The sequence below is a fragment of the Hoplias malabaricus genome, chromosome 6, assembly GCF_029633855.1.
Source record: "Hoplias malabaricus isolate fHopMal1 chromosome 6, fHopMal1.hap1, whole genome shotgun sequence".
NCBI classification, from domain to species: domain Eukaryota; kingdom Metazoa; phylum Chordata; class Actinopteri; order Characiformes; family Erythrinidae; genus Hoplias; species Hoplias malabaricus.
Window position 1 is genome coordinate 41,656,029 of NC_089805.1, and position 26,979 is coordinate 41,683,007.

At 45.8% G+C, this 26,979-nt stretch overlaps 1 protein-coding gene across 1 annotated transcript in view; it reads right to left on the reverse strand.

Moving 5' to 3' along the window:
- The window catches only part of npr1a (natriuretic peptide receptor 1a), a 131,959-nt gene that overhangs the window by 20,639 nt on the left and 84,341 nt on the right, over positions 1–26,979 (reverse strand). Inside the window, exons 6-12 of the mRNA XM_066673633.1 lie at positions 9,430–9,524; positions 9,186–9,321; positions 7,841–7,925; positions 5,991–6,111; positions 5,050–5,124; positions 4,050–4,127; positions 3,076–3,180 (exon numbers count right to left, since the gene is read on the reverse strand). Coding sequence (XP_066529730.1) covers positions 3,076–3,180; positions 4,050–4,127; positions 5,050–5,124; positions 5,991–6,111; positions 7,841–7,925; positions 9,186–9,321; positions 9,430–9,524 — 695 coding nt within the window. The remainder of the gene's footprint in view (positions 1–3,075; positions 3,181–4,049; positions 4,128–5,049; positions 5,125–5,990; positions 6,112–7,840; positions 7,926–9,185; positions 9,322–9,429; positions 9,525–26,979) is intronic.

The following is a 26,979-nucleotide window of genomic DNA, read 5'->3' on the forward strand; positions in this document are numbered from 1 at the left end:
TAATCCCACCACCCTCGCAGATTATGGAAGAACTGTTTTTGGGTTCTAAAACCAGTCCAAAACACAGTAAAAGCTTTTTTAAAATTCATATCTGACAACAGGGAGGTGTTAAAATGCCAGTAAGCACTTTTAGGCTTAAGGTTTGCAATAAAAAACGAACACAAAACCAAACTGTGGTCTGAAAAATGGACCGGCGTAATCCCACACCCTTTAAATATATTAAGATGATGTTTAAAGCAGTAAAACCGATCTAGTCTGGCCAACGCCACATAACCGTCCCTCACATGGGCCCATGTATACTGTCGACCTTTATCGTTAAAAGCTCTCCACACGTCAAGCAAATCATGAGCAGACAATAGCTCTTTAAGAGCGTGCTGAGATGCAGCGTGAGGTTCGATGTGATTCCTGTCCGTATTATCATCCTCAGTGCAGTTAAAATCGCCCCCCATGATCAGATAGTCATCACAATTAAGTGATTTTAAAGCTGTGTTAACAGTGTTAAGAAAAAACACCCTCTCAGCTCCAGAAGTGGGAGCATAAATATTAAAAATGGCAAATTTAAACCGCTCAAACTGAGCACGTATAAACATACACCTCCCTGCCATCACCTGCTCAACCTCACACGAGACCGGCAAGAAATGCTTAGCAAAAAGAACGGCCACCCCACCTCTGGTCGAGCTCATGTGGCTAAAATAAACCTCCCCTACCCATTCCTTCTTCCAGTCAATTTCATTAGCCTCGTCACTGTGCGTCTCTTGGACAAGCACAATATCCATGCCCTTCTGTTTAATCAGTTCAAATAACAGAGCTCTTTTCTGTACGTCCCGCGCCCCATTCAGGTTCAGAGAGCCGATCTTAACTCTACTCATAAAAAGAGGAAGGTGGTCAAGGACAAGCAGCAGCAAAATAAAAAGCAGAAAATAACTATGAAGTTTCAAAACCATCATCTTTAAGAAGTTCTGTTCTCAATTTTTTAACCAGTTTTTTAAGTCTGTAGATTTCCTGTACCGTAAATTTATCTTCGCTATCCCCTCTCATAAAAGTCTGTACCGAGTCAATGAACAGTTTACGATCGGGAAAGTACTCTTCTACAACAACCCCCTTCATATTCTTGGTCTTATGCAGAAAAGACCGTATCTTGTTAAACGCATAGACACTTCTCCTACTCCTTTGACTCAAAGCTTCTGGTAGATCACCATCAGAGTCATCCAGAGCAGAACCAGTCACAGACCCAGAGTCCTCCACATCCTGTACTTTCCCCTTTTTAACACCTGCCTTAGCCCTCCTCATTTTCCTTTTTCCTGACTGCACTCTGAACACAGCCTCCTCGGATACTGAGTCTGTTTCCATAGCCTCCCCTTCCACAACTAAACTAGCAGCAGCTTTAGGTTCCTCACGTCCCTGATCTTTAGCCGCAACATCATCAGGCAACGCAGCACACCCGGAGACCACCAAACTACTGCCAGAACTAACGTCAGCATTTGTAACTGAGGTAGGGTTCTCCCCTGCACTAATAGTTCCGTGACCTGTCTTTTTTTTCCTTGGACTGCTTGGTCTAGCCACAGTTCTACCCTCTGCTGTAGGCTCTGACCCCGTCCCAGCCCCAGCTTCTACAGTAGGCTCTGACCTAGTCCCAGATCCAGCCCCACCCTCTACAGTAGGCTCAGGCCCATTCCCAGACCCAGTCTCACCCTCAATGACAGGCTCAGGCCCATTCCCAGACCCAGTCTCACCCTCAACGACAGGCTCAGGCCCATTCCCAGACCCAGTCTCACCCTCAATGACAGGCTCAGGCCCATTCCCAGACCAGTCTCACCCTTAACGACAGGCTCAGGCCCAGGCTCAGCCCATCCCCCGCAGTAGCCTCAGGCTCTTCTCTTGAGGGCTCAGACCCAGTCCCAGCCCCTGCACCGGCCCATCAGGAATAGGGCCAGATACCCTAGAGAGCTTTCACCTGCCCCAAAGGGACATGAACGCCTTAAGTGCCCTTCCTGTCCACACCCAAAACATTTCATCGTGGCAGATGTTGCAAAAATAGTGTAATCAAAACCATCTATTCTAAATTTAAAAGTCACATTCAGTTCTTCAACACCCTCCTTTAAGATCATGAACAGCTGGCGTCTGAAGCTGACCAACGTGTCTCAGTAGAGGGCACTTAGAACCTAGTGGGGATCATTCTAATATCGGACACAATCTGTCCGAACCGGGCAACTCTGCAGCCAGCGCCTCGTCTGTGATAAACGGTGGAACGTTTGACAGAGTGATCTTTGTAGCAGGTCGTGTGAGGGGCAGCACAGGTGTAAATGTGCCCTTAATAACCACACCATTCTGGACCATAGTGTTAACCTTCTCAGGACTATCCAAAAAGATCACAACTGCTCTTGTTGCAGCAGACATCACACTTTCATGACCTATAACCTCAGCCACAGCGATGCTGCACTCATCCACTGAACACCTCACCCCGGGGGCTATTTTTATACTGTATTTCGAGAAAGTCGAAAAGACGAGCTTTCTCCGTCGCCGTCATGGCGACCGGCCAAAACGCCGGCATCGTCGCCACGCGCACCCAAAACACACTTTAACAAACACGAACAATAACTAAACTAACAAACAACCAACAAAGACAGAAAAAGATAGAAAAGTTCAGAATTCGCTCACCAAACAAACCGCCAAACTCACTCACACACCACTCGCTCACACACCTCCACTCACACTCGCGCATGCGCACAGAGAGAGAGAGAGAGAGAGAAAGGAGAGAGAGAGAGAGAGAGAGAGAGAGAGAGAGAGAAAGAGAGAGAGAGAGAGAGAGAGAGAGAGAGAGAGAAAGAGAGAGAGAGAGAGAAAGAGAGAGAGAGAGAGAGAGAGAGAGAGAAAGAGAGAGAGAGAGAGAGAGAGAGAGAAAGAGAGAGAGAGAGAAAGAGAGAGAGAGAGAGAGAGAGAGAGAGAGAGAGAAAGAGAGAGAGAGAGAGAGAGAGAAAGAGAGAGAGAGAGAGAGAGAGAAAGAGAGAGAGAGAGAGAGAGAGAGAGAAGAGAGAGAGAGAGAGAGAGAGAGAGAGAGAGAGAGAGAAAGAGTACCTGAAGACTGCCCCGGGGACAGTACTCAGTGAGAATGCAGATGTTCGGAGCATCAATACAGGCTCCAATAAACCTGTTCAAGTGTTCATTCTGTACATCACGCATCTACAAGAGGAGAAGAGAACAGGGTAAAATAATTCAAGGTAGGTATAAAAAATAAAATAAGAACAAAGTAAGAGATAAAAAAGAAAGAAATGTGAGAAGAAGAATTAAGAAAATAAGAATAAAGAAATGACAGAAAGACAAGAAAAAGAACAAAGAAAAGGAGACAATAATATAATAGAAAAGAGAAGAGAACTGAAGAGAAGAGAACAGAACAGAAGAGGGAGAAGAAAAGATAAAGGAAAGAAGGAAAATTGTAGAGCAAGAGAAGAGAAGAGAATAGAAGATAAGAGAAGAGAAGAGAAGACAAGAAGAGAAGAGAAGACAAAAATACAAGGAGAAGAGAAGAGAAGAAGACAAGGTAAGAGAAGAGAAGATCAGTGCAGTGAAGAGAAGACAAGAAGGGAAGAAGAGAAGAGAAGAGAAGGAGAGAATAGAAGAGAAGGTCAGTGCAGTGAAGAGAAAAGAAGGGGTGGAGAAAATGGGGAGAAGAGAATAAAGAAGAGGAAGAAGGGAAGAAGAGAAGAGAAGAGAAGGAGAGAATAGAAGAGAAGGTCAGTGCAGTGAAGAGAAAAGAAGGGGTGGAGAAAATGGGGAGAAGAGAATAAAGAAGAGGAAGAAGGGAAGAAGAGAAGAGAGAAGAGCAGAGATGAGAAGAGAAGAAGGGAAGGAGAGAATAGAAGAAAAAGAAGACAAGAAGAGAAGAGAGAAGAGCAGATAAGAGATCAGTGCAGAGAAGAGAAGAGAAGAGAAGAGAAGAGAAGAGAAGAGAATGACTCATCAGACCCCATCAGTGTGTCCCAGGCTATTAACCTCCCACAGAAAGTCATAGAAGGTAATTATTGTGAAAGCGGCTGCAGACACACACTCACATGTTTGAGTTCAAACAGCACTTCCCTGGTGAGCTCGATGCGCTTCTTGTTGACATACTTAATGGCTGTAATGTTTCCCTGGAGAAGAAGTGCATTAACACACGAACATTAGTTTCCCTCCGTCTGCTCTCTTAACTGCCACACAGATCCGTTTGGTTACAAATAAACCGCTGCTTAATCCAAAACCAGCGACAGCAGGAACAGAACCATATAGGAATGAATAACGCACACTGTGTCAATCGGGTTCAGCTACTTTAATGTCAGATCCATCATGGACCCAGAGGTTTAATTACATATATAACACTTAAATTAGGACTATTAACACACAGCTTTACTGGAGCAATAGCTTCTTCTCTTCTGGAAAGGCTTCAGTGGGAATTTGATGGAATTCAGCCTCGTAAACATTCAAATGTAACTGACATTGGAATAGTTCTGGATTTCAAATGCCTTTATGGTTTACACCCCTTGAAATATTGATGACCACAGTGAGGAATTGTCCACTACAAAGGGTACTTTGAGCGATGCCATAGAAGAACCACTTTTGGTTCCATAAAGAACCATTTTTGTTTAAGGAATGTAAGTGTGAAGAACCTTTTTTAAGGTTGTCGTAAGGTTCTCTACCCATTTGGTTTGGTTCTTTATGGAACCAATCTTTAATTTTCAGAGTGTCCTTGTACACTTATCTGAGTTTTTTGTTTACATCTGAAGCATTTAAGAAATGTCACTTCATTATGAGGAAATAACATTCGTGGAACTTGAAATTAATTTATTTAAAGAAAAAAAAGGAAAGAGCTCATTTCTCAGCTCTAGTGTCTTTTTGGAGAGCCCATGTTTGCAAGAGACCCCTGCAATCTCATGCTTAGAATGTGAGAAACATTCATTCACCTGGTCAATGGATGATGACTTGACTTTCACAATATGTTCATGTTTAAATGTAAGTCTATAAATGAGTGGACTGCTGACTTACCGAATCGAACTGATGTCAAATTATTCTACCTACCTTGTAGTAGCAGGTTTTGGCATAAATCTGGACATTTCCATCCATGGTCAGCAGAGAGCCATAATTGGAGCCTCTCTGTGGGCAGAGGAATTGAGTCAGAAATCACACAGGTGCGCAGGATTTATGACATGAACACAGCTTCATCAGGTATCTGAAAGTATATCTGTATTAGAGGTGGACAGAAATTTGGGCCACCGAAAAATGTTGACTAAATATGGTCCAATTGCTAGTGTCACTGTCACACAGCTCAAGGGTCCTGGTCCTGGTGTGTTTTCTCTGTGTCTGCATGGGTTTCCTCCAGGTGTCCCAGACTCCAAAAACACATGTTGGTAGGAGGATTGGCGACTCAAGTGTCCATAGGTGTGAGTGTGTGTGTGAGTGAATGCGTGAGTGTGTTTCGCCCTGTGAGGGATTGGCGCCCCCTCCAGGGTGTGTTCCTGCCTTGAGCCCAGTGATTCCGGGTAGGCTCTGGACCCACTGTGACCCTCAACTGAATAAGGGGAAATATATATATATATATATATATAATATAAGCCAAAACAGTGAGTATAAATGTTATTTGTTTATGATAAGCCCTGTTTATGGAGGATAAAGGGCCACAATGGCAAAGAACATCTCCACAACAAGTTTGAAACCACCTTAAAACTTCATCACATGCTCAATACAGAAAACACTGTAAACAGAAGCAAGACTATTCTTTACAATGATGAGTGTTTACCAACTACAGCCAGAGTGCTAAAGTATAATTAAAAAATAACAAAAGTGAAAGTGACTATTATTACCGCCCTTTTATTCAAATGTTCTGTTCCACCTTAAATGCTGCGGCATGTACCCTGGCACAACAGGTGCTAGAATTTAACTAAGGCACACAAAGTGGTACAGACAGTTGTATTAACGTCATTTGCATGTTTATTCATTATTATGTGTGTGTGTTTTCTCACCAGTGAGAGGGTCAGTCTACTGCAGGCTCGCCTCAGTGTCTTTTCCAGGTTAGTGATCTGAATATCCTCCCAGTAAACTCTCCACAGTTGAGCAGCCAGCTCGTTCTCCAGCTTCACCTTTCTGACGGACAAAACGCCAGGGTGAGAGAGACAGAGCGAGTGAAAGCAAAGGAAAAGAGAGACGGCAGAGCATAATGAGAGAGAGGAAGGAGGAAAGGAAAGGGAAAAGAGGAAAAGAAGAGAAGGAAAGGAGTGGAGGAGAATAGACAGGGTTTGTGTGCAGCGGCGCACATAGGAAGGAGGATCATGGCAGCGTTAGAAATAAAGCAGCTTGGAAACGTGCCGGCAATAACCGCTGTATACGTTTATTAACACTCAAAGACATACACTGAAACACTTTCACTGCTAATCACTTATATAATTATATTCAGAGTCCAGAATAAAAGGAATATGAAGGAAAGGAGAACTTCAGGATGCATTTCCAGGCACAAGTAGAGTCATCAGAAACAACACAGAACAGATACTGAAGGGGCCAATGTCTCAGAGCCAGATTAAGCCTAAGGTTAAGTCTAAGGGTGATTTCACAGTTGTGTTAAAGTGGTCCCGAAAGGTAAGTTCATGCTAATGTCAGCAAACTTTATAAAGGGATCCTAATCTCGTTTTTGGTCTTCCTTCGCAGTTATGAACTCTCAGATCACTTGTTCTTCACACGACACTTTCAGACCTAAAGAGCAGTCCTGACTGACTGTTCCACATCCAAAGCATAGTATTACACTGTATTAATGGATAACTATAATCTTCAAATCCAGACAAAGCCATACCTCAACAAGCTGTGAATAATGTATGCTTTATAGGAGATATAGTCTTGCCAAAGTCATCAAAACTGAATCATCAATATCGTTTGTTATTATCTGCCAAATTACAAATCACAGCAAAGCAAAGGCACAGACTAGTTTCAATTTCAACGTCAACAAAAAATAGATAGTTTCCTGTAACTATCTTTTTAAATACTGTGGTAATCTGCCTTGAAATGTAATCTCCATGTTTGATTGAAGTGTAATTAATTCCAAATGTTAATTCTATTACAAGAACATTGCTTCGTATTTATTTGCAGCTTCCAATGTCCTACTGAGTAAATGAAATTTAACGGTAAATGTGAGCATTACAGAATTGTTAGTGTGTTATTAAACACATGAGCACTAGTGCTTGTGAAAACCCCTATAGTCTGAGTCTAGGCTTAATCCATCTCCTACAGTGACCCAACATCGTAAAGCATGTTCAAATCTACTACTGAAACGTGCCTTTCACCGAAACATACACAGCTCTTGTACATACATTACAAAGATATGTATACCAAGTAATATATCACGTCAATCATGATTCCTTCAGGACGTTAGATACAGGGTGATTAGTGAGTGATATATAACACTAACACTAAAAATTTATATTATATTAAAACAGATATTCAAATGAATCTATGTCAGTCCTTCTCTCTTTCGAATGATGTATCTGTAATTCATCTCTCTGAGAAGCCATCAGTAAGAGAGAAAGAGGAAAAAGAGATGGAAACAGAAGGGATTTGTAAAGAAAGAAGCGAGGGTTTAAGAAAAGAATAAAAGCAGAATAAAACAAAGGCATGTGTGAGAGGAAATGAAAGGAAAAGAGAAGATTAAGAGTCAGAAAATCATAAGCAAGAGTTACAGAAACAGGCAAAAAAGAAAAAAAAAGAGAAAGAGAGAGACAAGGGGGTGAGAGTGAGGGTGAATGAGGGACCAAAGTGGAGAGAGTGTATAATAACCTGTAAGAGTGTTTGTATTTAAGCTCGCTGAGAGGTACAGGGCTTAACTGACCTGTAGATAAAGATTGTGACCGTTACGATGATAATGAAGATGAAGCACACCACAATAGAGATCATCTGGTGCATGGTGACAGTTTCTGGAAAAAAAAGATTACACAGATTTAAGGCCGTTTAGCAACACATCCCTCGAGTAGTGACATAACACCACGTCTGAATGAGATGTGCAAATATACAGAGCCTTTTTTAAACACCATTTTCTCCCCAGATTTAAGAGACAACCATTTCCACCCTCTAGCTAGGTGTCCCCAATACGTCTCCCTCATCCACAGCATGCTATCAAGATGGAAGGACAAAGGCTTTGAGGGCTGATGTTTCTCTCCGAAATATCTTTTCAGTGTGCTGCTGGAGCTCAGCACGCTTGGAGGAGAGCACTAACTACCAGCCCTGCCTCATTAGCTAAAAGGCACATGGGGAGAGGGAAGGCCAGTTTCTACAATCTCATTCATTCATTCATTCATTATCTGTAAGCGCTTATCCAGTTCAGGGTCGCGGTGGGTCCAGAGCCTACCTGGAATCATTGGGCGCAAGGCGGGAACACACCCTGGAGGGGGCGCCAGTCCTTCACAGGACAACACAGACACACACACATTCACTCACACACTCACACCTACGGACACTTTTGAGTCGCCAATCCACCTACCAACGTGTGTTTTTGGACTGTGGGAGGAAACCGGAGCACCCGGAGGAAGGTCGCTGGAGCTGTGTGACTGCGACAGTACCTGCTGCACCACTGTGCCGCCTTTCTACAATCTCGTGTTCCTTTAAAACATTCATAATCACAGGGCATTAAAGGAACACAATGTAGTATGTTTACCTAAAATAACAACTTCAAAATTGAACAGAGCCTTTGTCATTGCAAATCTGAGCTCAGAACTGCAGAAACAGCGCTGTGTATTTTTGGGAAGGGGGTAGGAATTCACACCCCCTTCCCCTCCCCAATGATTTAAACACCCAGCAGTAAAAAGGAATCACAATAGGGGTAGCCCCAGGTGTAAAAAATCTTACCCACTGTTCCTTTAATATGCCCTAAGCAAATTACCCATTGATTCAAGAATAGGATTCAGAGGGTCACATGGGTGGTGATGCAATTGATTTCTAAACATGAAAATGCTGTGATGATTACACAATATGTCCAAAAGTTTGTGGACACTTGCTCACCCAACATTTCTCTTGAAATGAAGGGTATTATTCCCTTATGCTGCAGTAATGGTTTTCACTTTACTGGGAAGGCTTTACATTGTATCAACAATAGGTGCTGCTTTAAGGAGAGGAAACCTTTAGAATAGGTGTCTGCAAATGTTCAGACAACTCTTTGAGTTGGTTGAAGTGCTGCTTACTGGCGAGACATGCGGGATTGTCATTCTTGAAGTCACACACTGGAATATCAGCAGGAGGAGCACCCTTCAGCCAGTGGACCTTCATCCCCGGTTCCTGGACCATCTGCTTCACACTGCTGTTATACACAGACACGATCTACAACACATACACACACTTTATTTTACAAAATCTATTTAATCAGATTTACAAATACACATCTGTATGAACAAATTTAGCAAATAATGAAAATATTCAAAATTGTACCTCATAAACTCCAGTGTCTGTGTCTGTCATGTCCCAGAGGGCAAAGTCAATTTCACGATCACCGTTCTCATCCATCTGCAACAGGCCTGTGACACCTGTAGAGTTTCAATAAAAAAATTCAAACTATTACATTAAAATATATGCTGCTGAATATCACTATTCTGATTATATTCCTTGTGAGGAGTTTGGTGTGTTCTCCCTGTGTGTGCATGGGTTTCCTCCAGGTGACTGTCTGTGGGGAGTGTGGTGTGTTCTCCCTGTGTCTGCGTGGGTTTCCTCCAGGTGACTGTCTGTGAGGAGTGTGGTGTGTTCTCCCTGTGTCTGCGTGGTGTTCCTCCGGGTGACTGTCTGTGAGGAGTGTGGTGTGTTCTCCCTGTGTCTGTGTGGGTTTCCTCCGGGTGACTGTCTGTGAGGAGTGTGGTGTGTTCTCCCTGTGTCTGTGTGGGTTTCCTCCGGGTGACTGTCTGTGAGGAGTTTGGTGTGTTCTCCATGTGTCTGCGTGAGTTTCCTCCGGGTGACTGTCTGTGAGGAGTGTGGTGTGTTCTCCCTGTGTCCACGTGGGTTTCCTCCGGGTGACTGTCTGTGAGGAGTTTGGTGTGTTCTCCCTGTGTCTGCGTGGGTTTCCTCCGGGTGACTGTCTGTGAGGAGTGTGGTGTGTTCTCCCTGTGTCTGCGTGGGTTTCCTCCGGGTGACTGTCTGTGAGGAGTGTGGTGTGTTCTCCCTGTGTCTGTGTGGGTTTCCTCCGGGTGACTGTCTGTGAGGAGTTTGGTGTGTTCTCCCTGTGTCTGCGTGAGTTTCCTCCGGGTGACTGTCTGTGAGGAGTGTGGTGTGTTCTCCCTGTGTCTGCGTGGGTTTCCTCCGGGTGACTGTCTGTGAGGAGTTTGGTGTGTTCTCCCTGTGTCTGTGTGGGTTTCCTCCGGGTGACTGTCTGTGAGGAGTGTGGTGTGTTCTCCCTGTGTCTGCGTGGGTTTCCTCCGGGTGACTGTCTATGAGGAGTGTGGTGTGTTCTCCCTGTGTCTGCGTGGGTTTCCTCCGGGTGACTGTCTGTGAGGAGTGTGGTGTGTTCTCCCTGTGTCTGCGTGGTTTTCCTCCGGGTGACTGTCTGTGAGGAGTTTGGTGTGTTCTCCCTGTGTCTGCGTGGGTTTCCTCCGGGTGACTGTCTGTGAGGAGTTTGGTGTGTTCTCCCTGTGTCTGCGTGGGTTTCCTCCGGGTGACTGTCTGTGAGGAGTGTGGTGTGTTCTCCCTGTGTCTGTGTGGGTTTCCTCCGGGTGACTGTCTGTGAGGAGCTTGGTGTGTTCTCCCTGTGTCTGCGTGGGTTTCCTCCGGGTGACTGTCTGTGAGGAGTGTGGTGTGTTCTCCCTGTGTCTGCGTGGGTTTCCTCCGGGTGACTGTCTGTGAGGAGTGTGGTGTGTTCTCCCTGTGTTTGCGTGGGTTTCCTCCGGGTGACTGTCTGTGAGGAGTGTGGTGTGTTCTCCCTGTGTCTCCGTGGGTTTCCTCTCACTCTCCATAAAAGCCTGTATGCTGGTAGGTAGATTGGCTATTCAGAGTCTGCACAGGTGTGAGTAACTAGGTGAATGTCCACCTGGAATCATCTGGTGCACATCAGGAACTCACCCTGGACACAGCGCCAGTCCATAAAAAGGCACCTCACACACACATTCACTCACACACACACACCTACGGACTTTTTTGAATAACCACCTACCAGCATGTGTCTGGGACTGTGGGAAGAACTCAGAGCATCTGAAGGAAACCCGCACAGTCACAAGGAGACCACACCACACTCCTCACTGTCAGTGATACAAGTCAGTGTTCAAGCACACAACCCCAGGAGCTGGAACACCAATGTGTCAAAACTAGAGCAACTAGAAAGTAATGGCTGATATATGGATTTTCGTTGGAAGGTCTCAACTGCTTTTGCTGGTGTTCAGATTAAAACAAAACAAAACAAAACAAAACAAAAAAACAAACAACAAAATCTCTAAAATTCTAAATTTCTAAAAATCTTTTATTTATGACTTTATTTCTAATTCACTTTAAAAATGTTTGTTTATTTGTTCATTTCCAATATTAACCAAAGCCAATTGCAAATTCCGTCTAGTTCCAGTTGTTTAGTTTCCCCAAATAGTGCCCTTTTTCATTGAAGCCTGCTACCAACTTGAAATTGTTGTTAAAAAAACATCATCATTGGAAAAGCTCAACACATGGGATGAGAGCATAATTTGCCCAAATCTGTTATGTTTATTGGGTTGGCTAGCATTGCCCTGACTGATGGGGAAGACAGATAGCAGTGGCATCACAGGGGATCACACAATCTCTATGTGATAAGACCAACACTTAGACAGCACTTAGTACAGTGTGTTTATAATTTGAGGCTGCTCTAAGAGCAATGTAGGAACCAGATGGAAAATGGCAGAATAATTTATTATTGAACCTTTCACTTGTACATGGCTGCTCTAAGCAGTGAAGAAGTGTTGACAGAAGGTGTGTGTCTGTCTCTGTGTGTCTGTCTACACCATTATAATCACACACACACACCCACCCACACACACAAACCTAAGAGAACCAAGACTAGCTGCTCCCTTAATAGGTGGCACTAAAGAGTTCAGGCATAGTACACAGAACAAAAACATGCTGAACATCTTATAACTGTACAGGGTGGGCCATTTATATGGGTACACCTTAATAAAATGGGAATGGTTGTAGATATTAACTTCCTGTTTGTGGCACATTAGTATACGGGAGGGGGGGGGGGACTTTTCAAGACGGGTGGTGACCATGGCGGCCCCGGCTATTTTGAAGTCAGCCATTTTGGATCCAACTTTTGCTTTTTCAATGGGAAGAGGGTCATGTGACACATCAAACTTATTGGACATTCCACAAGAAAAACAATGATGTGCTTGGTTTTAATGTAAATTTATTCTTTCATGAGTTATTTAAGTTTCTGACCACTTATAAAATGTGTTCAAAATGCTGCCCATTGTGTTGAATTGTCAATGCATGATAGCAACACCGCAGGAGAAATGCTAGCACAGGCTTCCAGTATCTGTAGTTTCAGGTGCTGCACGTCTCGTATCTTCACAGCATAGACAACTGCCTTCAGATGACCCCAAAGATGAAAGTCTAAGGGGGTCAGATCGGGAGACCTTGGGGGCCTTTCAACTGGCCCATGACGACCAATCCACTTTCCAGGAAACTGCTCATCTAGGAATGCTCGGACCTGACACCCATAATGTGGTGGTGCACCATCTTGCTGGAAAAACTCAGGGAACATGCCAGCTTCAGTGCATAAAGAGGAAAACACATCATCATGTAGCAACTTCACATATCCAGTGGCCTTGAGGTTTCCATTGATGAAGAATGGAACTATCTTTGTACCCCATATACCACACCATACCATCAAGATGTGCAGCACCTGAAATTACGGATACTGGAAGCCTGTGCTAGCATTTCTCCTGCGGTGTTGCTATCAGTGTGTGAAGAGTGGGAGAGGAGGGTTGCATTGACAATCAAACACAATGGGCATTACTTTGAACACATTTTATAAGTGGTCAGAAACTTGTAAATAACACATTAAAGAATAAAGATACGTTAAAACCAACAGCGATATTCTCAATAAGTTTGATGTGTCACATGACCCTCTTCCCATTGAAAAAACAAAAATAATATTTTTTTAATTTCCAGGGGAAAGAACAATTAAATACAAATAATTAATTTTTCAGTCTCCAAAATAAAGCTGAAACATTTATTAAATAAAAGACTGTTTTATTTCTTATTCATTTTCTTTTCAGGATCAGGAGTAACATATACCAAAACCACAGTCGTTTTCATACAATGTACAAATCAGAATGCAGTTCAATACTCACCAGGCTCCAACATGCTCGTACATACAAAGTAAAATCAGAGATAAAACTAAATATTAAACTAAACAGTGCTGATGAAACAGACTTAATGACCTAATAGCACCACGCTTCATTAATTTCTGAAGTTGAGTAGTGGTAAATGTCAGATATTTCTCCCAGAACTTATTTAAAAATATATGAAAGACTATTTACACCGACACCTCTATATTCATTCATTCATGCATCATGAATGAATGTCTTAACATTTAAACATATGTCAATGATGTCTTAACATTTAAACATATTTCTAAATTTCTACTTTGTATGGTGTTCATACACCCCAACTCTGAACTGGATAAGCGGTTACAGACAATGAATGAATGAATGAATACTGTGTTCATATGGTGCCTTTATTCCAGTGTTCTATTTTTTAGGAGATCTGCTTCCAGTTTCATCAAATAACTCTACAGCCACTCCTGCAAAGCTCAAAGCTGGTTGTCTCCAGTTTCACAATCCTAATATTCCCAAACACCGCTGTGGACGTGTTCAGGTCGAGCTTGATTTTCTTAATGTGCTGTTTCTCCGGTTTTGTGTGATATTGAATCCTTATTCACTTATTCTTGGCGTCATATATATGTTGGTTCCTCAGAAATATCCTCTGAAAAATGAATAACTTTTACTAAATGATTGAATTGAATGGAAATGAATGAAATAAAGGAGTGCACACCAAGTGATTCAGCTTTGACTAAAAAAGTCAGATTGGAAACTTTAATTCCAATACGGCTATGTCTCAATCTCTGGATAAAGAACACCTGGGCACACTGATCCAACCCCCAACAAGTGCTCAATATTCTGTGATGCCATTAAAGCTATCAGAAAGGCAGACGAATTAGCGAAAGCTCATCTTCTGAAAGGTCGAATCAATGCCCCAATCAAGCAGCTGCAGAAAGCGATGCTTCTGAAACGAGGACTCAAGTAAGGTGTGTAAAAATTTCTCAGATGCTTCCCTAATCAGAATGAACAAGAACTGTCCATCAAACCCTGCAGAAAAAAAAAGAAGTTACAGTGTTTGACTATCATCAGCACAGTTTCCCAACATGACGCCGCTGGAGTAAATATCAGGCCAATTAGTGTAGCACGGAAGTAGAGGCAGAGATGCCAATCATGCCAGACTTTCTGCTCCCTGCTGAAGCTTTAGTTAAGCATCAAAGGAGTAGGACTGTGAAGGAGAGAGGCTGATACACACTCTCAGAGCCACGGTAAGACTGAGAAGAGGGCTATAAACAGCCCCCACCTCCGCAATCAGCCGTAATTACTCACACCGAACTACTCTCACACCACATTTTACTACGAAAATAAACATTCGTGCTCATGGTGAAGAGGGAGAAGTGAGCGAGCTGCAGGGGTGAGGTGGTGCCAGTGTTAATGATACACTGCCATAATCACAAGCATTTACATGTTAGTTCTAAAAACATGTACGATTACCTTTTTCATGGTGGTCTTGGTGGATGTAATTTGCCTGTAAGCACACATTAGGGCACTATTTAATTTTTTATTCGCACCATGGGCCGTGTTGATCACCTGACCATTAGCCGTACCCCAAACCTAAGAGTGCAAGCAAAGAAGGCTCCATATGACTGCCACTAAACCACAAAATGCAGTTTTTGTAGGTTCCTTCAAATATGTCCTTCAGCTGTGAAATATTAAAGGATCAACTGAAAGTATCTTTCATGTCCTTTTAACAAAAGAAATAAACATGTCGCGCTGCCTTCGTCCGTCAGCTGCGGTGTGTTGTGATGTGTAGACTCTAGACATGGGCACTAAAGAGGAGACTTCAGAAACCAGTGGCTGTCCTTCAGACAGCAAGGTCTCTCTCGGCTGTCAGCGGCAGCCTTCACATTGAGACATGAACACTGTTTTAAAAATCAACCCTGACTTAATAAATAAATATCACAGCTAAATAAATGATGCTGAATGTGTGTGTGTCTGTGTGAGGGACTGGCGCCCCCTCCAGGGTGTATTCCCGCCTTGCGCCCAATGATTCCAGGTAGGCTAGGAGTAATTTCAGCTGATTTTATTGCTCTGAGGATCAATCGTGTTGTTGTTTTCTTCCCTCTTCCCATAAGGAGATTACAGACTCAGTCACCTAGTGTTTAGAGGTACTCTGGTTATTTTAGTCCTGTCTGGATACACATCTCCATATGTTTCCAGACAGATTTTACCACTCCAATCCACACCTGACTTTCAGCATGGTGACCTTAATGGTACTGGCAGGAATACATTTCATAGTAACCAAAAGACTGTGAAGGATTGGCGCCCCCTCCAGGGTGTATTCCCGCCTTGCGCCCAATGATTCCAGGTAGGCTCTGGACCCACCGCGACCCTGAACTGGATAAGGGTTACAGATAATGAATGAATGAATGAATGAATAAATGATGCTGAATCTTAAAGAAATCAGTTTGCTCTAGAGTGAGGCCGATATATCAGTTGACGTCTGATATCGGTCGATATCAGTGATGTGTTATTTTATCAGTATCAGCAATGTTTTCCAATTTCTACCAAATTATTTGCTCACAATCTTACAACAACACAGAGGCTGTGATATTGAGGCTCAGTATCTCTCACTCCCTTTTTAACTATACGACACGAGATGGGTTCTTTGGAAAGTCCAGAAAGTAAAAGAGCTTTGTTCTGTATTGCTCTGCCTCTAGTATTATAATATTTCTTTGACATAAGCCAAAGCTTTATTTTTAACTAAATAAAATCACTGTTTAATAAAAAATCTTGGAAAATAATATAAAAATGTAAATTATATTGGATGGCATTACTGTTTATGTGACCTTTCACATTAAAAACTAAAATTCCTATCCGTCAGGCCTTGGTTTGTGTCTTAAATATAAAAACTGCTGTTATTAAATCAGTTTAAAGGAAAATGAAATGATGAATGAATGTGTACATGGGCATGTTTCATCATTTACACTCGCTCTCCAAAAACACAGACACACACACGACTGGTTTGTCCACTAGCAGGGCTAAAATGGTGGCTGGTGGCCCAGTGTGAGCTTAAAGGCTGAAACCTGATTCCTGTTGTCAGTGCGGCGCTCTCTTAGGGCCAGCAGGACACAGCCCAAATGACCAGCACTTAGACCACTGGACGACACAGAGATGAGTAATCAGCAGCACATGGCTCTCTCTCTATTTATCTCTTACTCTCTCTGCCGTCTTCACTGTAACCCTCCCTGTCTCCGACACAACACGGGCCCTCACGCTCTTTCTCGGCATTGGAATGTCTTCATATCTGTACAGAGCTGGTAGACACTGTATAATTAATGAATTCAGCTCATTTAAGATGCACCCACTGTAGATACAAATGTTCAAATGCACATACAGTTTATAAGATCTCAAAGAAATGAAGGTCATCATGATCAATGCCAAGTGGGTATAAAAATAGTCATTTGGCTTTAAAGCAGTGGAACTTGTTCTCTGAGGAATACGGCTAACTCTAGTACGTCTGGGATGAGCTGGAGTGGTGTTTTTGAACCACAGCGATCACATTCTCATTTTCACAGTGATGTTCCAACATGTAAAGCCTCTCCAGTAGAGCAGAAGCTGTGAAGAGTGCAGGACTCTGCTGATACCCTTTATTTCAGAGGATCTGAAGGATACTCTTCTACCTGAGGCTTGGCATTGAGCGCAGTGTACTAAGTGCCATTTCATTTCATGCTTTTCTATGGGGGGTTATATAAAGCGTATACAACTGGATCCCTGTGTTGCAGATATGTACTTTAAAGTGGACATTCAGTGCATGAGAAAAAGGTCTCCTTCCATAGGTCTTACCTACGTAACAGTAATTTAGTCTAACCTCCTTGTAACCTCCCTCATTTTCACTCAATCTGAGTCTCATTTCCTGTCCTTTCCCCCTCTGATGAATTCATCGGTTTCTTCACAGTCCCCCTTTCTCTTAAAGTGTATATAGTGAGAGTGGAGATGGAGAGATTGCTGAGTGCTTCTTAAAGCGGCTCTACTCTCTGCTTCTTTAATGGAGATATTTTACACCCACTGATTGAACGCCAAATGCATTCGATGCTCAGTATCATCAGCTCAGCACTGCGTTACAGACACATATGAATATCAGTTTAAAACTGATGCCTCAAAGACTTAAAAATGTAAAGGCTACTTACATTTCAACATAATATTACCAACTAAATAGGGATCAGAGAGTTGCAGAGAGAGTATACGTGAAGTATGTGAACACGGGTCAAACCACCCAGTCCGTGTACTGTGTAAACATTTATTGAGGCATGAAAATAGATTATTTTGAATTAATAGTTTTGGTGGTGTCACAAAAACCTGAATAATCACATATACCTGATCTACTGCTGCGATAACATTCTTTTAGTCTCTGTACCAAAAATTATGACTGAGGCTGTTTTCCTGCTCATGCTTTTAATAGCTATCACACTGTGCTCTGTGGACAGCTGCTCACTGCTGGTCTCTGGGTTCATGAGAATAGAAACTGTGCTGAATTCCACAGATACAGAGGCGAACACAGGAGACAGTATCCACACTAATCTACTGTGAATGGACCGATACGTTTATTCTCTGTTTGGTTCACAGTCCACAGCGGTAGTCTGCTTCTTGGAAGTGTTTATTTCTTCTTTTTAAACTGACACTGATGCAATCATACTTAACATCTTGTCATACCAGAGGAGAATGCAAACTGCCCAGACCTTTCACATCAGCTGATAGACGCCTGTGTTAAGCAGCATGCTAATTAGAACAAATGGGGATGAACTGAAGCCAGCTGTGTTCGCTAAGCCTCCTGGTCTTAGTTAATCAAGGCATCGCCAGGCACTCGCCGTGATCTCCTGATGATAGGGTAAAGGATAAAGACTGGTATTAATCTGCTCATGTAGAAATGAAATGAAAAATAAGGGGTCTGCTTATGGCGAAAGTCTACTCTGCTCTGATTTATTTTGAGTGACTCTTTCTGTGTCTTTATACCAAGCATCAGGACTGTTTTCAGCAGCTTTCTTACCGAATGCTTTTATTAGCCGCCACACTGTGCTCTGTGGACAGCAGCTCTCTGCTGGAATCTGTGTCCATAAGAATAGAAACTGAGATGAATTCCTCAGATACAGGCCATCTTTCCCAAACAGAGTGTGAGGTTAGTTGTCCTCTCTTGACCTCCTGGCCTTGAATGGCTGTTAGAATGGCCAATGCAGACAGTGGTGCCACTCAGGAACCCCAAATCTAGTGTTTCTAATGAGAGTAGATGTTTAATATTGAATGAACGCTGCTCTTTTAAAGTGCACCCATGGTGTTCACATACATTCAACTGTGCAACCGTCCTCAATGCCAAGGGTCTGCTCGAAGTGTATAAACCTCACCAGGCCATGGGCTGTGACGGAGTTCAGATGGTTTCCCTGGAGTGCCTTTGATGCAGCCCTTTAATATTATATTACATGACAGTAAAGGCAGGAGTCATGAGATACAATAAAAAAGGAAATGGTAAGGATTATGTTCTTTACTAAAAACACATGCTCTTCAGTATAGCTCGTAGAATCACAAGGAGGGAATTTTCCATCTGTTTCCAACTTCCAACTGATGGAAAACAGTAATGTCATACTGTCACCATGGGGCCACTGTGGGTAAGGATGGAGGCATGGGAAGGGGTTTCTTGAACATACAGTGGGTTTGTTGGGGTGTGGGAATGGGTGAAAATCTATAGTCTCAGTCCAAATACTGATCACCAGGGGATATGGACGTGGTGGCATCTCAAACCCTATTCATCAGTGAGTGGACAGTTTTCTTTAGGAAAGAAATCGAAAATGTTTTAACATTTAAATGTATATTAAGCATGCACTATGTTATAATCTAGCAATATCCATGTAAATGCAGCTTCACACACTCACCCAGTCACTCACACACTCACCCAGTCACTCACACACTCACACCTGTGGACAGTCTCACATACTCACCCAGTCACTCACACACTCACACCTGTGGACAGTTTCACACACTCACCCAGTCACTTACACACTCAGACCTGTGGTCAGTCTCACACACTCACCCAGTCACTCACACACTCACCTGTGGACAGTCTCACACACTCACCCAGTCACTTACACACTCAGACCTGTGGACAGTCTCACACACTCACCCAGTCACTCACACACTCAGACCTGTGGACAGTCTCACATACTCACCCAGTCACTCACACACTCACCTGTGGACAGTCTCACACACTCACCCAGTCACTCACACACTCACCTGTGGACAGTCTCACACACTCACCCAGTCACTTACACACTCAGACCTGTGGACAGTTTCACACACTCACCCAGTCACTCACACACTCACACCTGTGGACAGTCTCACACACTCACCCAGTCACTCACACACTCACACCTGTGGACAGTCTCACACACTCACCCAGTCACTCAAAGGAGCGCCTACTAACACGACCAACCCCCCGTACAGGTCAGTTGAGGCTATTCTCATCTCTGGTACCACGCTGGTGGAACGAGCTTCCAAGCACTATCAGAGCAACAGAAACCCTCTCTTCATTCAAGAAATCATTGAAAACCCAGCTCTTCCGAGAGTATCTTTTGCACTGAATGTCTTTCTTTAATGCACTTATTACTTCCTGGCATATTGCACTTAATGTAAGGTATTTTGTATAATTTGTGCTGTAGTTCGAATGTTAGATCCTCTTTTGTAAGTCGCTTTGGATAAAAGCGTCTGCCAAATGCATAAATGTAAATGTAAATGTAAATGTAAATGTCACTCACACACTCACACCTGTGGACAGTCTCACACACTCACCCAGTCACTCACACACTCACACCTGTGGACAGTCTCACACACTCACCCAGTCACTCACACACTCACACCTGTGGACAGTCTCACACACTCACCCAGTCACTCACACACTCTCACCTGTGGACAGTTTCACACACTCACCCAGTCACTCACACACTCTCACCTGTGGACAGTCTCACACACTCACCCAGTCACTCACACACTCTCACCTGTGGACAGTCTCACACACTCACCCAGTCACTCACACACTCTCACCTGTGGACAGTCTCAGACACTCACATCTGTGGACAGTTTCACACACTCACCCAGTCACTCACACACTCACACCTGTGGACAGTCTCACACACTCACCCAGTCACTCACACACTCACCCAGTCACTCACACACTCTCACCTGTGGACAGTTTCACACACTCACCCAGTCACTCACACACTCTCACCTGTGGACAGTCTCACACACTCACCCAGTCACTCACACACTCTCACCTGTGGACAGTCTCACACACTCACCCAGTCACTCACACACTCTCACCTGTGGACAGTCTCACACACTCACCCAGTCACTCACACACTCTCACCTGTGGACAGTCTCAGACACTCACATCTGTGGACAGTTTCACACACTCACCCAGTCACTCACACCTGTGGATAGTTTCACATACTCACCCAGTCACACACTCACACCTGTGGACAGTTTCACACACTCACCCAGTCACTCACACACTCGCAACTGTGGACAGTCTCACACACTCACCCAGTCACTCACACACTCTCACCTGTGGACAGTCTCACACACTCACCCAGTCACTCACATACTCACACCTGTGGACAGTCTCACACACTCACCCAGTCACTCTCACCTGTGGACAGTTTCACACACTCACCCAGTCACTCACACACTCGCACCTGTGGACAGTCTCACACACTCACCCAGTCACTCACACACTCACCCAGTCACTCACACACTCGCACCTGTGGACAGTCTCACACACTCACCCAGTCACTCACACACTCACACCTGTGGACAGTCTCACACACTCACCCAGTCACTCACACACTCACACCTGTGGACAGTTTCACATACTCACCCAGTCACTCACACACTCGCACCTGTGGACAGTCTCACACACTCACCCAGTCACTCACACACTCTCACCTGTGGACAGTTTCACACACTCACCCAGTCACTCACACACTCGCACCTGTGGACAGTCTCACACACTCACCCAGTCACTCACACACTCACACCTGTGGACAGTCTCACACACTCACCCAGTCACTCACACACTCTCACCTGTGGACAGTTTCACACACTCACCCAGTCACTCACACACTCTCACCTGTGGACAGTCTCACACACTCACCCAGTCACTCACACACTCACCCAGTCACTCACACACTCTCACCTGTGGACAGTCTCACACACTCACCCAGTCACTCACACACTCTCACCTGTGGACAGTCTCACACACTCACCCAGTCACTCACACACTTTCACCTGTGGACAGTCTCAGACACTCACATCTGTGGACAGTTTCACACACTCACCCAGTCACTTACACCTGTGGATAGTTTCACATACTCACCCAGTCACACACTCACACCTGTGGACAGTCTCACACACTCACCCAGTCACTCACACACTCGCAACTGTGGACAGTCTCACACACTCACCCAGTCACTCACACACTCGCACCTGTGGACAGTCTCACACACTCACCCAGTCACTCACACACTCACACCTGTGGACAGTCTCACACACTCACCCAGTCACTCACACACTCACACCTGTGGACAGTTTCACACACTCACCCAGTCACTCACACACTCGCACCTGTGGACAGTCTCACACACTCACCCAGTCACTCTCACCTGTGGACAGTCTCACCCACTCACCCAGTCACTCACACACTCACACCTGTGGACAGTCTCACACACTCACCCAGTCACTCACACACTCACCCAGTCAATCACACACTCGCACCTGTGGACAGTCTCACACACTCACCCAGTCACTCACACCTGTGGACAGTCTCACACACTCACCCAGTCACTCACACACTCACACCTGTGGACAGTCTCACACACTCACCCAGTCACTCACACACTCACACCTGTGGACAGTTTCACATACTCACCCAGTCACTCACACACTCGCACCTGTGGACAGTCTCACACACTCACCCAGTCACTCACACACTCACACCTGTGGACAGTCTCACACACTCACCCAGTCACTCACACACTCACACCTGTGGACAGTTTCACATACTCACCCAGTCACTCACACACTCGCACCTGTGGACAGTCTCACACACTCACCCAGTCACTCACACACTCGCACCTGTGGACAGTTTCACACACTCACCCAGTCACTCTCACCTGTGGACAGTTTCACACACTCACCCAGTCACTCACACCTTTGGACAGTTTCACACACTCACCCAGTCACTCACACACTCGCACCTGTGGACAGTCTCACACACTCACCCAGTCACTCTCACCTGTGGACAGTCTCACACACTCACCCAGTCACTCACACACTCGCAACTGTGGACAGTCTCACACACTCACCCAGTCACTCACACACTCGCACCTGTGGACAGTCTCACACACTCACCCAGTCACTCACACACTCACACCTGTGGACAGTCTCACACACTCACCCAGTCACTCTCACCTGTGGACAGTTTCACACACTCACCCAGTCACTCACACACTCGCACCTGTGGACAGTCTCACACACTCACCCAGTCACTCTCACCTGTGGACAGTCTCACCCACTCACCCAGTCACTCACACACTCACACCTGTGGACAGTCTCACACACTCACCCAGTCACTCACACACTCACCCAGTCAATCACACACTCGCACCTGTGGACAGTCTCACACACTCACCCAGTCACTCACACCTGTGGACAGTCTCACACACTCACCCAGTCACTCACACACTCACACCTGTGGACAGTCTCACACACTCACCCAGTCACTCACACACTCACACCTGTGGACAGTTTCACATACTCACCCAGTCACTCACACACTCGCACCTGTGGACAGTCTCACACACTCACCCAGTCACTCACACACTCACACCTGTGGACAGTTTCACACACTCACCCAGTCACTCGCACCTGTGGACAGTCTCACACACTCACCCAGTCACTCACACACTCACACCTGTGGACAGTCTCACACACTCACCCAGTCACTCTCACCTGTGGACAGTTTCACACACTCACCCAGTCACTCACACACTCGCACCTGTGGACAGTCTCACACACTCACCCAGTCACTCTCACCTGTGGACAGTCTCACCCACTCACCCAGTCACTCACACACTCACACCTGTGGACAGTCTCACACACTCACCCAGTCACTCACACACTCACCCAGTCAATCACACACTCGCACCTGTGGACAGTCTCACACACTCACCCAGTCACTCACACCTATGGACAGTCTCACACACTCACCCAGTCACTCACACACTCACACCTGTGGACAGTCTCACACACTCACCCAGTCACTCACACACTCACACCTGTGGACAGTTTCACATACTCACCCAGTCACTCACACACTCGCACCTGTGGACAGTCTCACACACTCACCCAGTCACTCACACACTCACACCTGTGGACAGTTTCACACACTCACCCAGTCACTCTCACCTGTGGACAGTTTCACACACTCACCCAGTCACTCACACCTTTGGACAGTTTCACACACTCACCCAGTCACTCACACACTCGCACCTGTGGACAGTCTCAGACACTCACCCAGTCACTCTCACCTGTGGACAGTCTCACACACTCACCCAGTCACTCACACACTCACACCTGTGGACAGTCTCACACACTCACCCAGTCACTCACACACTCGCACCTGTGGATAGTCTCACACACTCACCCAGTCACTCACACCTGTGGACAGTCTCACACACTCACCCAGTCACTCACACACTCACACCTGTGGACAGTCTCACACACTCACCCAGTCACTCACACACTCACCCAGTCAATCACACACTCGCACCTGTGGACAGTCTCACACACTCACCCAGTCACTCACACCTGTGGACAGTCTAACACACTCACCCAGTCACTCACACACTCACACCTGTGGACAGTCTCACACACTCACCCAGTCACTCACACACTCACACCTGTGGACAGTTTCACATACTCACCCAGTCACTCACACACTCGCACCTGTGGACAGTCTCACACACTCACCCAGTCACTCACACACTCACACCTGTGGACAGTTTCACACACTCACCCAGTCACTCTCACCTGTGGACAGTTTCACACACTCACCCAGTCACTCACACCTTTGGACAGTTTCACACACTCACCCAGTCACTCACACACTCGCACCTGTGGACAGTCTCACACACTCACCCAGTCACTCTCACCTGTGGACAGTCTCACACACTCACCCAGTCACTCACACACTCGCAACTGTTGACAGTCTCACACACTCACCCAGTCACTCACACACTCGCACCTGTGGACAGTCTCACACACTCACCCAGTCACTCACACACTCACACCTGTGGACAGTCTCACACACTCACCCAGTCACTCTCACCTGTGGACAGTTTCACACACTCACCCAGTCACTCACACACTCGCACCTGTGGACAGTCTCACACACTCACCCAGTCACTCTCACCTGTGGACAGTCTCACCCACTCACCCAGTCACTCACACACTCACACCTGTGGACAGTCTCACACACTCACCCAGTCACTCACACACTCACCCAGTCAATCACACACTCGCACCTGTGGACAGTCTCACACATTCACCCAGTCACTCACACCTGTGGACAGTCTCACACACTCACCCAGTCACTCACACACTCACACCTGTGGACAGTCTCACACACTCACCCAGTCACTCACACACTCACACCTGTGGACAGTTTCACATACTCACCCAGTCACTCACACACTCGCACCTGTGGACAGTCTCACACACTCACCCAGTCACTCACACACTCACACCTGTGGACAGTTTCACACACTCACCCAGTCACTCTCACCTGTGGACAGTTTCACACACTCACCCAGTCACTCACACCTTTGGACAGTTTCACACACTCACCCAGTCACTCACACACTCGCACCTGTGGACAGTCTCAGACACTCACCCAGTCACTCTCACCTGTGGACAGTCTCACACACTCACCCAGTCACTCACACACTCACACCTGTGGACAGTCTCACACACTCACCCAGTCACTCACACACTCGCACCTGTGGATAGTCTCACACACTCACCCAGTCACTCACACCTGTGGACAGTCTCACACACTCACCCAGTCACTCACACACTCACACCTGTGGACAGTCTCACACACTCACCCAGTCACTCACACACTCACACCTGTGGACAGTTTCACATACTCACCCAGTCACTCACACACTCACACCTGTGGACAGTTTCACATACTCACCCAGTCACTCACACACGCGCACCTGTGGACAGTCTCACACACTCACCCAGTCACTCACACCTGTGGACATATTCACACACTCACCCAGTCACTCTCACCTGTGGACAGTTTCACACACTCACCCAGTCACTCACACACTCACACCTTTGGACAGTCTCACACACTCACCCAGTCACTCACATCTGTGTACAGTCTCACACACTCACCCAGTCACTCACACACTCACACCTGTGGACAGTCTCACACACTCACCCAGTCACTCACACACTCACACTTGTGGACAGTTTCACACACTCACCCAGTCACTCACACACTCACACCTGTGGACAGTCTCACACACTCACCCAGTCACTCTCACCTGTGGACAGTTTCACACACTCACCCAGTCACTCACACACTCGCACCTGTGGACAGTCTCACCCACTCACCCAGTCACTCACACACTCACACCTGTGGACAGTCTCACACACTCACCCAGTCACTCACACACTCACCCAGTCAATCACACACTCGCACCTGTGGACAGTCTCACACACTCACCCAGTCACTCACACCTGTGGACAGTCTCACACACTCACCCAGTCACTCACACACTCACACCTGTGGACAGTCTCACACACTCACCCAGTCACTCACACACTCACACCTGTGGACAGTTTCACATACTCACCCAGTCACTCACACACTCGCACCTGTGGACAGTCTCACACACTCACCCAGTCACTCACACACTCACACCTGTGGACAGTTTCACACACTCACCCAGTCACTCTCACCTGTGGACAGTTTCACACACTCACCCAGTCACTCACACCTTTGGACAGTTTCACACACTCACCCAGTCACTCACACACTCGCACCTGTGGACAGTCTCAGACACTCACCCAGTCACTCTCACCTGTGGACAGTCTCACACACTCACCCAGTCACTCACACACTCACACCTGTGGACAGTCTCACACACTCACCCAGTCACTCACACACTCGCACCTGTGGATAGTCTCACACACTCACCCAGTCACTCACACCTGTGGACAGTCTCACACACTCACCCAGTCACTCACACACTCACACCTGTGGACAGTCTCACACACTCACCCAGTCACTCACACACTCACACCTGTGGACAGTTTCACATACTCACCCAGTCACTCACACACTCACACCTGTGGACAGTTTCACATACTCACCCAGTCACTCACACACGCGCACCTGTGGACAGTCTCACACACTCACCCAGTCACTCACACCTGTGGACATATTCACACACTCACCCAGTCACTCTCACCTGTGGACAGTTTCACACACTCACCCAGTCACTCACACACTCACACCTTTGGACAGTCTCACACACTCACCCAGTCACTCACATCTGTGTACAGTCTCACACACTCACCCAGTCACTCACACACTCAC